The sequence below is a fragment of the Genypterus blacodes genome, unplaced genomic scaffold, assembly GCF_046128005.1.
Source record: "Genypterus blacodes isolate CSIRO-AG114 ecotype Tasmania unplaced genomic scaffold, CSIRO-AGI_Gbla_v1 ptg000037l_1, whole genome shotgun sequence".
In the NCBI taxonomy this organism is placed as follows: Eukaryota; Metazoa; Chordata; class Actinopteri; order Ophidiiformes; family Ophidiidae; genus Genypterus; species Genypterus blacodes.
This window is the reverse complement of record NW_027466850.1, coordinates 3,599,676-3,615,073: the sequence shown is the minus strand read 5'-3', so window position 1 is coordinate 3,615,073 and position 15,398 is coordinate 3,599,676. Positions and strand designations below refer to the sequence as shown.

Genomic DNA, 15,398 nt, shown 5'->3' with positions numbered 1-15,398 from the left:
AAATGTGGCGCAGAAGGAATTGATGAATCGTTACTGGAGTGGCTTCCATTAACACACAGCCGCTCTGTCACGGTGCCTCAGCTCATCATCCTGACTGCTGTGTGTGTGATGCATCTGGCCCTTTACACACACACGCTCAAAATGAAAGGAAAGAGTTCAAATGAGCGAGAAGCAAAGGTTAAACTGGCCCAAGCTTCAGAGGGGAGAGAGCAGAGCAGCAGGGTGATTGATCCAGAGCCAGGGAACTATTGCTTCATATGGGCATGGACAAAAAAAACTGCATTTGTCTTTCTTTAATCTAGACAAACATCAGTTTAAAGCTCAAAGCTACTTTCTGGTGAATCTTTCCATCGACAAAGGGCTGCAACTGCACATTGAAGGAGAAGAGAGTATGGAAAAGAAGTCACAGGGGAAATTTGGAAGGAAGAGATTGTGCAGTTGATTGCTTTTGTTAGTTTTACCCCTGTGATGAGAAATGTTTACACACTTTTCAATATGGAAGCTGGAAAATATCCTCTAATACAGCCGCAGCAGACAGACAGAGACAGACACACAGACAGCCAGCCAGACAGACAGACAGACAGGTTTAGTCATCTGTGCATTTGAGTTACATGAGTGATATTGAAGACGACGGTTTTAAACGCTGTATTGATCCTAAATGACAGTTTCCCTTATAAACACAGTCAATTGCACGTCTTTCCATTTCACTCGAATGTGTTCAGGGACAGAAATAGCCGCTGCTGTGTTCGGGGGCGTGTTGGCGACTCAAATTACATAACAATCGCAACAGTTTCTTTTTAAAATGACATACGAACACGATCCTTTCGGTAGATCAATGTAAGCAATTCTAGCTCGACTCTCCCGACCATGCAACAGCTAGAGCCAAATCCCATATAAACCCACAACCCACCTAGAAAAACACACGCACACACACACACACACACCACACACCGAGTACAACCTGCAAGAAAGTCAAAGCCCAGTGCCAACTATGAACATTATGAGCATATGGTGCGTTCCATTTATTGTCCACACTGCAGTAATGACTGGCCTCAGCAGTGCGCGTGTGTGTGGGTGCGTGCGTGTGTGTGTGTGTGTGTGTGCGTGTGTTTTGAGAGCCTTTGGAGAGAGAAAAAAGGTGGGAGACTAGAAAGGAAGAAGCATAAATAAGGACAGGGAGGAAAGACACAGTTGAGGAATGGAAGGCAGAATGTGAGGAGTTGATTGTTAGACAAAGTGCCATCTGCGTTTCCAGCTTCATATTTCTCAGTTAAACCCCTGCATTGCAGCATCCCTGCAGGAGCTGAGAGGGTGCAGTCTTTTCCACATCCTCGCCCGTTCTCACAGAGGAGGCAAATAACGTTTGACCGACTCTCTGCACGACTGAAGAACCTGCCGCCGTGTGCGTTCGCTCATTACCTCCTGGGTGGTGTGTGTGTGTGTGTGTGAGGCTCTTACCGTTTGTGGAGAAGAGGCTGAGGAGAGCTTCACAGATGTTTAGAGGAAATGATGTATCCCACAAAGCACTGGGGGATCTGAGTGGACCAATCAAAGGCCGGTGTTTGGACCCTCACGGTCTCAGGTGGGGCTGCAGCTGCACCGTGACCTTGCACTAAACTTTGCTGCTGAGTCAAGAGTAGGAATCTGCCTCTGTCGCCTGGTTGGTTCAGCCAAATCACATCCACATGAAGGCAAACAAAAATGATCATTCAGGGGGAAAACAATATCAATGCTGTGTGTTTGTGCGTGTGGCAAACAATCAGGTTTTGGAGTTTTTTTGTTTCTCTTTTGGTGATTTGAGGTTTTTGGGGTTGAGCAGCAGAATCAGAATAATTCTCAGTGAGTTTGTCTGTTTTTTAGTTTTGCATTGAGTTGGATTCATTTTCATTCATAACAGAAGAATCAGATATGTGGACAAAGGCATTCTGACACTTGGGTAGAATAGTTACATGTATTTGGGACGAACACATTGGATAACCAAGTTTCATTATTATTAGATTGGATATGAGTTGATATTCCGTGGCTCTGCACTTTGGTTTGGCTGCTTTTGATCTCTTTTGTCGAAGCTTGTCAGTTTATTTCACATGGATCATGAATTGAGCTGTGAAATAATTCTGCTCTAGTGTGACTTCACCTGATCTACTAGTTGGTTGCCATGGAGAAGCATCACTGTGAGCCTAGAAAGCTCTCAGTCACACATTTCTGCAAGCACCTACAATAATCAATGTTTCTTTCTAAAGCACAGGTTTTGGACTGTGTAGCTTTTTAGGAGGCAAAATGAAATCCAGCTTGAGTGAAAAGTAAAGGAGGTGGCGCTCCAGATGGTTCCATGTGGCGGTGACTGTGGGGACACTGCAGCGTCATTTCACTCAGGCAGCAGGATGGATCAGTGAGCATGGAGGGAGGCTGTCCTCTCACTACACCAGCTTCAAATCCCACTACACCTAATTGCAACCCAGCCATTCTCCCCGCCTGCTCTGCAGCTGCTCGGCTTTTAATAAAACTATCAGCCCCGAACACCGGGAATACCAAGAGAAGAGCCACACACTAATCCAGGAGCCTGAGCCTGCGTGGAATAGTTTACCATTACCTGCTTTAACCTCCAGAAAGCAGAAGCAGAACCTTCCATCTCCTCCTGTTAACCAGGATCGGGAGGTGGGAGGAGTTTGACTTGACAGGATTTGGAAATTTGAAGATTGATCCTTAATTGAAAATGATGCAGGCAGCATATGTCTGGACTTCTGCCCCCTCTGGCTGAAGGAGGTTATTACATGATAAAGCAAAGGGAGCTCAGCCCCACTGTGGATCCTGACAGCTGCTAGCTGAGCACACACACCAAGGTATTTCCCCAAGGACAGAGAGGATGGGGAAGGCTTGGAGAGAAAGCAGGGGAAAGGAAATGGAATGCTGGAATGCAATAGGGACAAATATGTACACAAGTAATGACATGAGGTGAATTGATTCTGCTGCCGTATGTTACACACACAGGGAGGATTGAGTTTAACATGTATGTAACATATGTAGATGTAGATGTCTCGGTCATTTTAATGTTCAGTTTCCACCGTTTAGAAGCAGTTAGAAATGTAAACAGAAGCCGATGAGAGAACGTTGCTTGATGGCACGATGCTGCTGGATTTAGTGGCGCAGATCCTCTGGAATCACCTCATCTTCTCCCGTCATGGCAGCAGGTCTCCTAAGGGACACCAGGGAAGCTGACACTTTAACCTGATCAGTCTTTGCTCCTATGTTGTTCATTCTAAATGGATTTGACCGGAGAGGATGTTCTCACACACTGATTATACAGCAGGAATAAGTTCTAGCACATTTGAAGCATCAACTTGGAAGTGGCCCCATCACCAGTGTGTAGGTGTGTAGGTCCTCCTTCTCCTCCTCCTCCTCCTCTTCCTCCTTCTCAGCCATCTCCACCTCGCTCTCCTCCAGCTCTGACTTTACTGTACATAATAGGAGCTTCAATCACTGCTCCTCAAACAACCCCGACGCATTTGCATATTGATCTATTACAACTGCCCTCCAAAGCTAGACCAAAGACTGACATGCTGCATTCGGCTGTGTGAGCAGCATCGCAAATGAGGCTGGCTAGAGAGGGGCAGAGGGGGAGAGGGAGAGGGAGAGAGAGAGAGAGAGAGAGAGAGAGAGAGAGAGAGAGAGAGAGAGAGAGAGAGAGGGGCTACGTGCATGTGTGTATATGTGAGGGAGAGACGGCGAGGGAGCGTGGACTTAGGGAGGTAGGGAGGTGTGTGTGTGATAGAAGAGTGGAAAAATGGGGGAGATGGTGTGCGTTGGATGAGGAGGGGGGGGGGAGGGGGGGAGAGTGTAGTGCTGCAGTGGAGAGAAGTGAGAGGAGACTGCAGTCTCTGCTTATGGGAGAGATCAGACGATGTTGCCACAGCTGTGAGGAAGTAGAGCCCAAACAGTGGATGGGCCATCTTACAGAGGAGACACGACATCTGAGCAGTGAGTTTGATTGTGAGTTTGTTGAAAATGACAGTGTGTAGTTATGTGATATGAAGAGAATCAACATATACTGTACATGAATGAGGCAGTTTGAGTGAATCTGAGGTGGAATGTATTTTCCAAATGAGTCACAAGTGAATGGTTCTCATGCAGCGTTGTGTTGTTAGTGCTGTATTCACCACACACACATGTGTGTGCATCACTATGGTACAGATGTTACACAGCATGGCTGTGGCTAAGAGCTGCTGGCCAGTGATGAGCTGCAGAAAACAAAGGCAGATAAGGGCTGAGTGCTAATGGAGCAGAAGCCTGGAAGAAAGAAAGGAAGAAAGAAGGAAAGCAAGAAAGAAAGAAAGAAAGAAGGAAAAAAAGATAGAAAGAAAGAAAGTTTCACTTCCCATTAAATGACGACAGACTGCTGTTGAAGTTCTCCCTGATGCGGAAGTAAAGGAGGCACAGCTCAAATTCACTGCATCAGGTTTTTCCCTTAAACTGTGTGACTCACATGATGAACGGTGATGATTGTGCGTTTGTAAGATGACCAAGTGAAGAAGTGAGGCGTCTGCTGCTTCGTCTTTGGGAGGGATTTTTCTTCCAGCTGAAACTTTAATCATCTTCATCATCTTCATCGTCTGAAAGGCAGCAGGGTGCACCTTCATATTTCTATGCCAACTGCTCCTGCGAATGACGTGAGGCTGGTCTTCAGCCAATTGGTAATTTGATTGGCTGGCCAGCTGGGCACTATAGACACTATCAGGATTGCTTAGCAACAATGATCTTCTGCCCCCCCTCCCCCCCACCACACACACACACACACACACACACAGCACATGGGCCCATATGTGAATGGCATGATGAGATACACATGTTGGGGACACAGTGTGTATTGATTTGTGACCCGTGAGTCGATGGATGAAGATGAAGTCAGGTGATGAAGATGTTCTCCAGATGGGGACAGTGACATACAGTGAAATACGGCTTTTGCTGGTTGAAGTCCACTACAGTGTTATAAAGTCAGCGACGCTAACTGAACCATCAATCACAGTGCGGTCATGTTTCCCCTCACAGGGTTAAACTCCATTAGATCATAAAATAACGACAACGCATCACTCAACTACATCTTTCAGCATGATGTCATTGTATACGAGTCCTTTGGTAGGAAACGCTCTTTAAACCGAGGCGGATCATTTCACTCTCGCTCGTGCTTTAAGGGGATGAAAGCTCTAAACATTTATGAGCGGTAGTGCTGCAGACACACACGTGTAAAAGCTCCCACACTGTGATTCTGTCTGTAATTCCTGCTACGATTCAGTTGAAAGTATTTATGCTCCCTATATTCCTATTCCAGCCGGCTGTGTGTGCTTGTAAAACAGGAATTGTTCCTCTGCACCAAATCTTGTAGTGTTGTATAGTGATATAGTAACCAAGGTGAGCCGGTGCTGCTGGAGCCTCCAGGGTGACTGCATGGACATTTCATCCTTTTTTGGTGAAAACGCAGCAAAGCCCGGTCAGCTCAGAGCTCCAGCTCCTCCATCCTCACTCAGTCAAGGATAATAGCATGCTGGTGTCACTCACGCTGATGCAACCAGCAGACTGAGAATAAATAATATAATGCTCACTGGGGCCGGGGAGGTAAATAGATTCTGTTGGCTGAATGCAGTGTGTGTGTGTGTGTGTGTGTGTGTGCAGGCTGGGATGCAGGGAGGCTCGGTTCATGACTGGGCTTTGAATGGACGCCTCTATAATTTATGATATTCCTCTACTTGAAATACAATTATGGTATGTTTGGAATTATCTGTGGCAACATCTGTACTGTTCTCTAACATGATGTCATAGTAAAGGAGGATGTGTGTATGGCTGCATTTGAACAAAATATAGATGTTAAATATCAACGCAAAAATAAAAGCAAAACTATCTTTTATTCTTTATATGGATCATCCCAAGATGCAACACACACACACACACACACACAAATACACACAAATACACACAAATACACACACACAAAAACACACACACACACACACACACACACACACACACACACACACACACACACAGACGCACAAACACATAAAGAGACAGAGAGCCTTAGTTCCAGTCCCTCTCTCTCTCTCTCTCTCTCTCTCTCTCTCTCTCTCTCTCTCTCTCTCTCTCTCTCCTTGTGTGTGTGTGCCATATGGAGGGGGCATCCCATAGCAGTAAGGGAGAACTGGAACAATGACACACTCTTCCGTCTGCACTGCATCAATCCACTTCCCCAAAGCTGCCGTGACACAAAATGGAGAAACATTTCCTCATGCTAGTTTATGTTGTTTGTGTTCCTTCTGGCTTCTTTGTCAAATATTCTATTATAAGTTCGGGCACATTAACATTAGTTGCATTTTCCTGACATTAAAATTTCATGGAGGGTTCACAGAATAAGCCAGTTAAGATAAAGGATAACAATGTGAATTATAAAACAAATTCTAGCCTTCCTGAAGAGTATTCAGCACAAACTCTCACATGATGACCACAATGTAGTCAAACACGATCTAACAAAGCGATCCGTTCACCTATATTACTCAAACTTGGTCCAACTTGAACAGGAGCATTGGGAGCACAAAGGTGTTGTTTCTAGGGTGAAACGTGACTCCTGTGGAAAGATATTGAAAGTAAGTAAGTCAGTAGTAAAAAATTCATGTTCGTTTGTTGAAACAAAATGTAAAAATTGTGTGTTTTTAAACTGTATTCTCATTTATAATGATCCTTTTTGTGATTCAACACATGGAGTGTCATGGTGAAGGTGTCAAAAACAACTGTGAGCTTTGCTGTGTTTCTGTGATGTGTGTAGAAAGAGTTATTGCATACGTTTAAACAAACAAACAAACAAACAAAAACACATTTATCATTATTATTTATTGTATATGACATATTGTTTTAGATGGAATACAAAACATCTTAGACCGACGCCTTCACATGAAACAGGCTAACATATCCACCTTCTATACATTTGGTCTCCTCTTAATTTGCACAGACTGATATGTATTTATGTATTTCCTTTCAAAATAAAGTAACTACATTAGGCAGTAGAACTCCTCCATCACTCACAGCTTTCACCTCCGTCTGTGTTCTTTCTGCACTGTGACAGTTAATTCTCACGTCTAGTCTGAAATTTCATGGCATTTACATCCTCCATTCTCCATCGTCTCCACTGAGGAACTGTGCTTGTTCGCACAATTGATTTCTCTTTAATAACTCCGTAACATTTGTCACTCTTGGTCCTGACGACTTTCACTCTGCACAGGGTTGTTTCTGCAAATGGGATCATCTTTTTTTTCTTTAATAACTTACAGAGGAGCTGCAGTATATGAAGAATAAGCACCGCAGTTTAAATTCATCACCTAATCCCACATTGGAGAGGTCATTTTCCTTTAGACCAGTCAGTCAGACCGCTGTGTTCTTTTGTCTTCTCTGCCTCATTGATTGGATCGTCTCGGTTTCTGGGATCTCGGTTTTACTACAACACATTTTCCTTTCTTTGTAATTCCGTGCTTCCCCGTCTATTAATACTATTGCACACCTGACCTTGGAGGATTAGGATTTGGGATTTTTCTCGAGGTTTCTTCTGGCTTCCCTTTAGAATGTGTTTTCCCTTGTGCTCCCAGAGAACTTGCTTTGGTTCTAGAATAATTCCACGCTGAAAATGGGGACTGAATTCTCTGAAAAACACGTTTCCCTGTTTGGGTGCTGTTGTTTGTCCTTGCTTTCTCTCTCATTCTCTTCTGTCCCCCGCCCCTCTTGTGTCTCAGGGACCCTGTGCCTAGTCTCTGACAATGAAGTTCAACTTGTTCAAGAAGAATACGGTGGCCACGGTGGAAGAGGAGCCTACGGACGCCACCAGTGGGACCATGGCCCCGGCTCCAGTTGTCCTCTCCACCGTGGCGGACATCCCCAGCTCCAACAACAACACGGAGATCAGCAAGAACGACATGTTTGAAGAAATCAAGAGCAAATTCTTGAACGAAATTGATAAAATCCCACGTAAGTTAAAAATAACGATGCTTTACCCTCTAGTTTTCGAAAGCTGTTTGACAATTTGTTGCTGTTTTGTTGTGCGAAATACCAAATTGTAACTTTTCTCTCTGTGTTGTTTTGAACATGCCAGTGCCACCTTGGGCTCTGATTGCCATTGCTGTGGTGGCTGCTTTGCTTATCCTCACCTGCTGCTTCTGCATAATCAAGAAATGCTGCTGCAAGAAGAAGAAGAACAAGAAGGGGAAGAAGGGCAAGGATGGGTTCAACATGAAGAACATGGAGGGTGGTGAGGTATGACTCCACCTTGGTGCTCACACACTCACAGCATTATACACTCAAATTCAGGGTTAGACCATATTCTGGGTTCTCAGATGATCCTATACTTACATTGTGTCTCTTCTTTTCCATTATGCTACATTCTGAAGACACCTACACGTATATGTATATCCCATCCATAATGTGAAAGGTGTTGATCTGGCTGTTGTTATTTATTACTCAATTATCCATTTTTCTGATGTGCACAGCTAACCCAAATGAATCTCTTACCAGCAGCTCTTTTAGCCCGGGCTGTAGAGGACACAAGGAGAGCTCTCTTCCCCTCCATTGATTTGATGTTGTTGTTGTGGTCGTTAAAAAACTGTGACGTTTTCCATTGTGGCCAGTGGTGAAAAATGACACACATTGTTACGGGGTGGCGAAGAATAATGACGACGTGCGAAGTGGAAAGAAGTTCTCTTTGAGGTGTTGTACTCAGCTGCACAAAAAAAGCTCTGTTTCAGTCTTAACGATAATGGATTTGGTAACGAGGCCCACCAAAGTATTATGAGATTTTTTTGGAAGCAGAAAAATCAGAGGGGAAATGTTAGAAAAGCCAATGATTCATTTGAAGTTTAATCAGCCGACATCAGCATATAGATTACACTGTGTTCCAATGACAGCTAATTAAAACAATCAATTATCTTTCTAGGTTGAATTATTACCCCTGACTGGAAGTGAGACAGGGTCGTTCTGTGCTACCGAAAAAGAGTGTGTGTCATTTCTCATCATAATTGTGGTGGTGGTGGTGGTGGTGGTGGTAGTGTTGCTGACTGCCTTTCTTTAGTAGTGTGTTTGGTCCTGGTGTCTTGTGAGTTGAATCTCTTCCTCTCTCTGCTCTCCTCCTTCTCCGCTTTGTGTCTGTCTTGTGTGTGCCTCGTGTTTCTTGACTGTGGTGGACCCTGCTCTACGGTAGGTGGATAGCTCACACTGACGCTCTCTGGCCCCCGGGCGGAGGGGGGTTTCATGGAATGAAAGTCGTAGCTTCCTTGGCTTTTTTTCCTCCCCCCAAACTTTTTTGTTATGACAGCTTGAGAATGTGACAATGGAAAGCTATGATGTGCTCCATAAACCCCAGAGAGGAGAGTCTAACCATCTAACACATTGTTCCTGGGACAATGTAAATATAACTCACGCCAATATGGAAAGTATTGGATTAAGAGATGATATGCAAGACACCTTTAACCCTATTAATGTATGCATGTGATAAAGGGCATGGTTGGTTGTTTGAGAGAAATGGTGATGATAAAACTGCATGAATGACCAAATACTTTGAAATCTGTTCTTTTGATTGCACCAAAGTACCCGTGATACTCAAGGAGGAGTTAGTTTGAGGAGACATGTAAAGTATCTAAGCATCTCAGCATTGAGACGAGGTTATCTTGGCAACAAGGCATTAACTGTATTGGTCTTAGGTAAATCCTAGCAAATAGCTGGCTGTGTCCTTTAATCCTGATCCATTCATTAGAAGAATGGTGAGGAAAGTTTACAATGCACATCAATTTAGAGGTTAAGGGCATGCAGGTCCCTCATTTGAAAGAATTCTGTTGGATGTTGTCTTGAACACATGAATGCTGTAAGAAGAGTTGGTGGCAATCCTAAATTACAAACCCTGGATTGATAAATATCAGATTATATGACAGCCTTGGCCTGAATCTTATGTCTGATTTGGCTTTACTTGAATATGCATTGGCACTGCTGTTGTGAGCTCGTTCCTTTAGGGGTTCTACAGAAACATTAACTCCTTGTTCATTCGGTCAAAATCCGAGATGTTAAATTCATCTCTCTGAGGAAAAAGAAAACCTTGATTGATTCATTCATTGGAGAAAGTTGCATTTATTACCCCTCCTGGTGGAACTAGCATGCAATGACTCCACTGACTCTGGCTGATTCTGTCACTGGACTGCACAAGCATGTCAAAGGAATTGCCCAATGATCGAAAATCTAAGAAGACCGGACAGAAGTATAAATCTAACATTTGTAGTCATGTGTTAGAAGTCTGAGATGTCATTGATAATTATAAACCAACTTGAAATGCCATCAAGTGCCAAACAGGTAAGCAGTGAGTGAAACGTGTATCTGCCACGGAGGTCCAGTGTCTGTGGCATGCTGTTGTGGGGAATCCTATAGTCTGATGACTGACCGTGGAACTTAACACCGTCTTTGTTTCATTACTGTCACACCAGAAACTCCAGGATGACGACGACGACGAAGGCGAGACCGGACTGACAGAGGAGGAGAAAGAGGAAGAGGAGAAAGAACAAGAGAAATTGGGGAAGCTGCAGTATTCTATCGAGTATGACTTTGAGAACACAAAGGTCTGTGGCTGTGGCTTATGAATACATTTCTCCTCCAGGAACTGTAAGAGAGATGTTTGGATATATTGCACAGATGAGAACTACCAGCAAACCTCCAACAGTCAGGGTCTAATGATGACAGGATTGCTGGAGTGAGGCTCAAAAGCCCATGTAATAAATAAATTGGGAATAATTCTGTGGCAAATTCTACGGCTATTATTGTGATCAGCAGCAGATGGAGGCTGCCACTATAATTAATGAGATTAGATGTTCTAAATCAAACTAATGGGAAATTGAACCAAAGGAGTGTTTTACCTGCATCTGGTTATCACTTCTGACAATTGAGAGACAAACAGCAGCTCTGCTCCTCGTTTCTCCTGCTGTAACAGGTTTGTGCTGTCAGATAGTGTTACATAACGTGGCTGCGCTCTTCAATTTTGCTGCAGTGACATTGACACAAATAATCCAATAAATGTTGTGTCTTGATTCGATGTTATTCTCTGGTCACTGCTCTACCTTCCTGTTCCCTTGCTGCAGCTCACAGTCGGTATCCTTCAAGCAGCAGACCTCATATCCATGGATTCAGGTGGAACCTCGGATCCTTACGTCAAAGTCTCGCTCCACCCTGACAAGAAGAAGAAGTTTGACACTAAAGTCCACAAGAAAACGCTGAACCCAGTCTTCAATGAGACGTTTGTGTTCAAGGTAAGTTGATAGAGTCATGAAAAATGTCTCGAGGCGGAAGAGACGTGGGTACTTGAGATGTCATATCAGATGATTTAACATCTACCATGATTTGCTCAAATAATCATCTTGACACACTCTCTATTTCAGCTGTGTGTGTACCGGTATATCCTGTCAGCTCTCACTTGCTGCTGGCTAATAAGGCCCTCAGAGACTTGAGGAATGGCTCCGGGTCGGACTGGAAGCTTTGCCCGTCTGCAAAGTAAACCGTATTCTAAACACCTTCCCGCTTTCACCCGGAGCCAGATTGTTGCCACATTTCATGTTTGATAGCCGTGTTATAATTGAGTCGCTCGAGTCGTTGGAGTTGATCAATATCACCGTTTGAAACTTAATATCAGTATTCACTCGTTGATTTGTCCGACTGGTTTGGAAACACACGGACAGAGTTTTACACCTTTAGATCATGTTGATCCTCAAATCTGACCTGCATGTGGTTGCACATAAAAGGAAACCAGAAGGAAATCTGAACGTCAGCTGACATGACTCACCATGTGGGGATCGGACCATCTTACACTACAATCAATTATAAAAAGTTTATTATCTCATGCAGCAGGTGCCCTATGAGGAATTGGGCGGGAAGACACTGGTGATGTCCGTCTACGACTACGACCGATTTTCCAAACACGATGTCATTGGCGAGGTGAAGGTGCCCATGAAGTCCATTGACCTTGGGCGACCTATTGAGGAATGGAAGGACCTGGAGAGTGCAGATCAAGAGGAGGTGATGTGAAGATCATGCTTGAATGAGATCACCAATCAAGATTAGTTTGAGATTCACTGTATCAGGGGAATCACTTCCTTTTCATGCTGTAATATAAAATGTATAGGAATCTGTCCTGCTGTCAACAGTCAGTCTCAGCTCCATGTTGTAAAGGCGTCACAGCTACATATAATAATGGCACCAGGACATTAATGTCACTGCAGCAGGCAATAACCATTCACAGATGCAGAATAGAGCCATTATAGACTTTGCAGGAGTTTTCTGATGAGTCTCTATGCTTTTAACTTTCTATTTTTGAATTCAGCCTGAGAAGCTTGGAGACATCTGCATCTCCCTCCGTTATGTCCCCACTGCTGGCAAACTCACCGTCTGCATTCTGGAGGCAAAGAATCTGAAGAAGATGGACGCCTGTGGATTGTCTGGTAGAGAAAAGACATCACTTGAAAAATAAAATTGCAAAGTGAATCTACATTGCCAGACCTTGAAGCTTGAATCTACCGCTGATTTGATTGATGCTCTTTTCAGATCCATATGTAAAGATCCAGCTCCTGCAGGGAGGTAAGCGTCTGAAGAAAAAGAAGACTACTGTGAAGAAGAACACTCTCAACCCATACTACAATGAATCCTTCAGCTTTGAAATCCCCCTGGAACAGATGCAGGTACAGTACAAGGCACACCTGAATAACCTCAATATGTCCATGTATTTACAACCTTACCTGATATTATTAGGTGATGTGTTAACAAACTCCGTTGTGTCCCACTTAGAAAATCTTGGTGGCTGTCACAGTGTTCGATTATGACAAGATTGGTAAGAACGACGCCATCGGAAAGATCTTTGTGGGCAGCAAGGCGACTGGCTTAGGTCTGAAGCACTGGTCCGATATGCTGACTAATCCCCGCCGCCCCATTGCTCAGTGGCATGTACTGCAGCCAGAGGAGGATATTGATGGTCAGCTGGCGTCCCTAGCTGCAAAGAAGTAACATGCTTCACCTCCCAGCTAATGCACTAACTCAGAAATCCAGCCCCCGCCCGCCCAGCCCCCACTCTGCATGAATCCCATGACTTACACGTGACTTCCCGTCAGAACTACTTCAAACTTGCTCAGCAAAAAAACAGAGACCTCTTAGAATATCAGCTCTCTCATGGTTGAGTCAACCACTGTTTTAAGCATCACATTTCACACACATTAGTGTATGGTGAGAAGAGTGGGATTGAGTTAATGTGTAAAAAAGAGTCTTCTATTCATTTAAAAAACAGAGACAGATCGCTAAGGTGCTCACACTGAATGGAAGGCTCGATGAAGACAATGCTGGAAATAAAGCTTTGTTTAGTTTATAGAGCATGCTTAATTACCTCCCCACCACTCTGCATAAACCATGCCCAATATTGTATATCGCTATTAAGTGTGCTTTTAAGTACGGGCTATTTCCTGCATAGAGTCTGTTTTAAGTCTATTAATGCACAAGATTAACTTTAGAATGAATGAGGTCATGGTCACTTAATGCTGAGATCCATGTTGCAATATGCTTTAAAGAGAAATCTGCAGAATCGATTGTCATCATTTGATCAGCAACTCTGTTGTGCTCATAGGTGAGGAGATACATAGTCAATGGCAGGGATGACATAGTTGTGAGATGTTTGTTGCTTGTTTTGTGTTGCCACAAAGGCACATCTATGCATTTAGTTTCAACACACATTACTGTTTCCAGACAGACGCGATGTACGACAGGAATACAAGGGTGCCTTTCCCGATTTGACACTTTGTGAACTCGGTGGGCTCGGAGTTAATTGTTTTTTAGAGAGGGAACTTTTTAATGAGTGACTATCATTCAAAAGTAGTCAGGGACACTGTGAATGTGCCATCTAAACCTGTCTTTAGCTGTGTTGACCACTTGGATGTAACTCCTTACTTATCCGTGGACAAAGTAAGGATGCTAGAAGGCTTACCAATGATGATCAAAGCGGTCGTGTCTTTGCTGTTGCTTCTTAAAAATTGTGCCATCAAACGCGTTTTTCCAGTAGACATCATTATTTTGATCACATACTGTGTTCCAGTCTGTATAGTTTAGCCGGTGTAGTACACTTGAGCTTAAAGGATAGTTTTTGGAGAGCCAGGGGGGTTTCAGTCAAAGACGAGATGTTTTATAGAGAACGGATCAGAACTTGAAAAGTAAAGACGCAGCTGCAGAACAAATTAACATCAAATAAGAATTCAAAGTCAAAAAGCAAGTTTGTATAATCTCTACATGGCGAGTGCTATGAATTGTTGACCATTAAAAATAAAAATACAAAACACATCTCCAGGTACGTTTGCTTGAAACAAATGGAGCTGCAGAGCCGAGCATGTTTCATGCCTCCCACTGTCTCATGTTGTTTGGATTGCTCACTGTTCACCCATCAGCCACAAGCTGTGTATACCTGGAGCCAAAGTACTGCAACATGCTTGTGTTACGACCTCACCCAAGGCCTGCAGTATTAGTGTGGTGTGCGAACGCCATCGCCTGCTGTCCCTTGATATGAAAACGACGCCACAGGGGGTTGAACAGCAGCAGCGTGCCAGTTTGTCCATTTGTCCAGCAGTACATTAACCCCCTCTCTCTTCTGATTGTTAGCATTATGCACCATGCAAATTTGTTAATAGGCTAAAGCATGTATTTACAAGATCATGTAAATAGAAGCATGTTTTAAAGAGAAACATAATTATATTGTGTATGTGTGTTTGTGTTGTCTCATTTTGATAATAAAATGGAGTGAAAAAGTATGCACTGACTGCAAAGTGTATGTGTTTCTGCTGAATGGGACTGAATGTATGTCGGGGGTTAATCCATGTGTGGTTCACGGGCTCCTTTCATGCCTGGAATTAAAGCAGGGTTGTTGTGTAACATCAATTCATGTACTACCAAATACTGCATGAATGTCATATTTCTGTCATCCTTTGTATGTATTGTCTGTGCTAATCCCAGTATTACTGTGTGCTTGGGCTTCACGTTGTGTAAATTCCAGCTGACTTCTGCTTGTAGTTGTTGTATGTGTTGGTCATTGAACACTAACTTGTATATATATATACCAACGAGGAGAATATTTGCTGGCTCCTTGGTTTTCTATCTCAGTGTACCGTAAGTGTTTCCTTCATTTTACTCCTGCCAAATGGGTGTGAAGTCTTAGTTCATTCAACAATAACTCCCAGAATAGACTTGTACTTCATGATGCCCTCTCATCTTATTGCTATTCCAATAAACCTGCTGTTTATTTTTGAAAACATGCCGGTCAAGATAGGTGAGGGCAGTCTGTAAATGCTAATGTAGAATATGGGTTTTGATATTTA

General features: G+C 43.5%; 1 protein-coding gene and 2 long non-coding RNA genes across 4 annotated transcripts; 1 reads left to right on the top strand and 2 right to left on the bottom strand.

The window, feature by feature from the left end:
• The first annotated feature begins 3,866 nt into the window (after positions 1 to 3,866).
• Positions 3,867 to 14,819, top strand: LOC142996415 (synaptotagmin-2-like). 2 transcript variants are annotated; one of them, XM_076147405.1, is made up of 9 exons: positions 3,867 to 3,975; positions 7,767 to 7,998; positions 8,123 to 8,283; positions 10,494 to 10,625; positions 11,142 to 11,309; positions 11,902 to 12,072; positions 12,377 to 12,494; positions 12,598 to 12,731; positions 12,838 to 14,819. In XM_076147405.1, exons 2-9 carry the CDS (start codon positions 7,791 to 7,793, stop codon positions 13,051 to 13,053), a joined length of 1,308 nt encoding a protein of 435 aa, XP_076003520.1. In that variant the 5' UTR covers positions 3,867 to 3,975; positions 7,767 to 7,790; the 3' UTR covers positions 13,054 to 14,819. The 2 variants fall into 2 exon arrangements, with proteins under 2 accessions (XP_076003520.1, XP_076003521.1); XM_076147406.1 differs by having other exon boundaries at positions 3,867 to 3,987.
• On the bottom strand, positions 10,124 to 11,218 carry LOC142996418 (uncharacterized). The gene is made up of 2 exons (XR_012961756.1): positions 10,920 to 11,218; positions 10,124 to 10,532 (listed from the first exon to the last, which is right to left on the bottom strand). It is a non-coding gene; the product is annotated as an uncharacterized LOC142996418 (long non-coding RNA).
• LOC142996417 (uncharacterized) lies at positions 11,899 to 12,907 on the bottom strand. The gene is made up of 4 exons (XR_012961755.1): positions 12,789 to 12,907; positions 12,571 to 12,638; positions 12,439 to 12,491; positions 11,899 to 12,048 (listed from the first exon to the last, which is right to left on the bottom strand). It is a non-coding gene; the product is annotated as an uncharacterized LOC142996417 (long non-coding RNA).
• Positions 14,820 to 15,398: the final 579 nt, after the last annotated feature.

Coding starts and splice junctions, on each gene's coding strand:
- LOC142996415 (XM_076147405.1), top strand. CDS start 7,791: ATGAAGTTCAACTTGTTCAAGAAGAATACGGTGGCCACGGTGGAAGAG. Junction 12,073..12,376: donor AGAGTGCAGATCAAGAGGAG/GTGATGTGAAGA, acceptor TTTTGAATTCAG/CCTGAGAAGCTTGGAGACAT. Junction 12,732..12,837: donor TCCCCCTGGAACAGATGCAG/GTACAGTACAAG, acceptor TGTCCCACTTAG/AAAATCTTGGTGGCTGTCAC.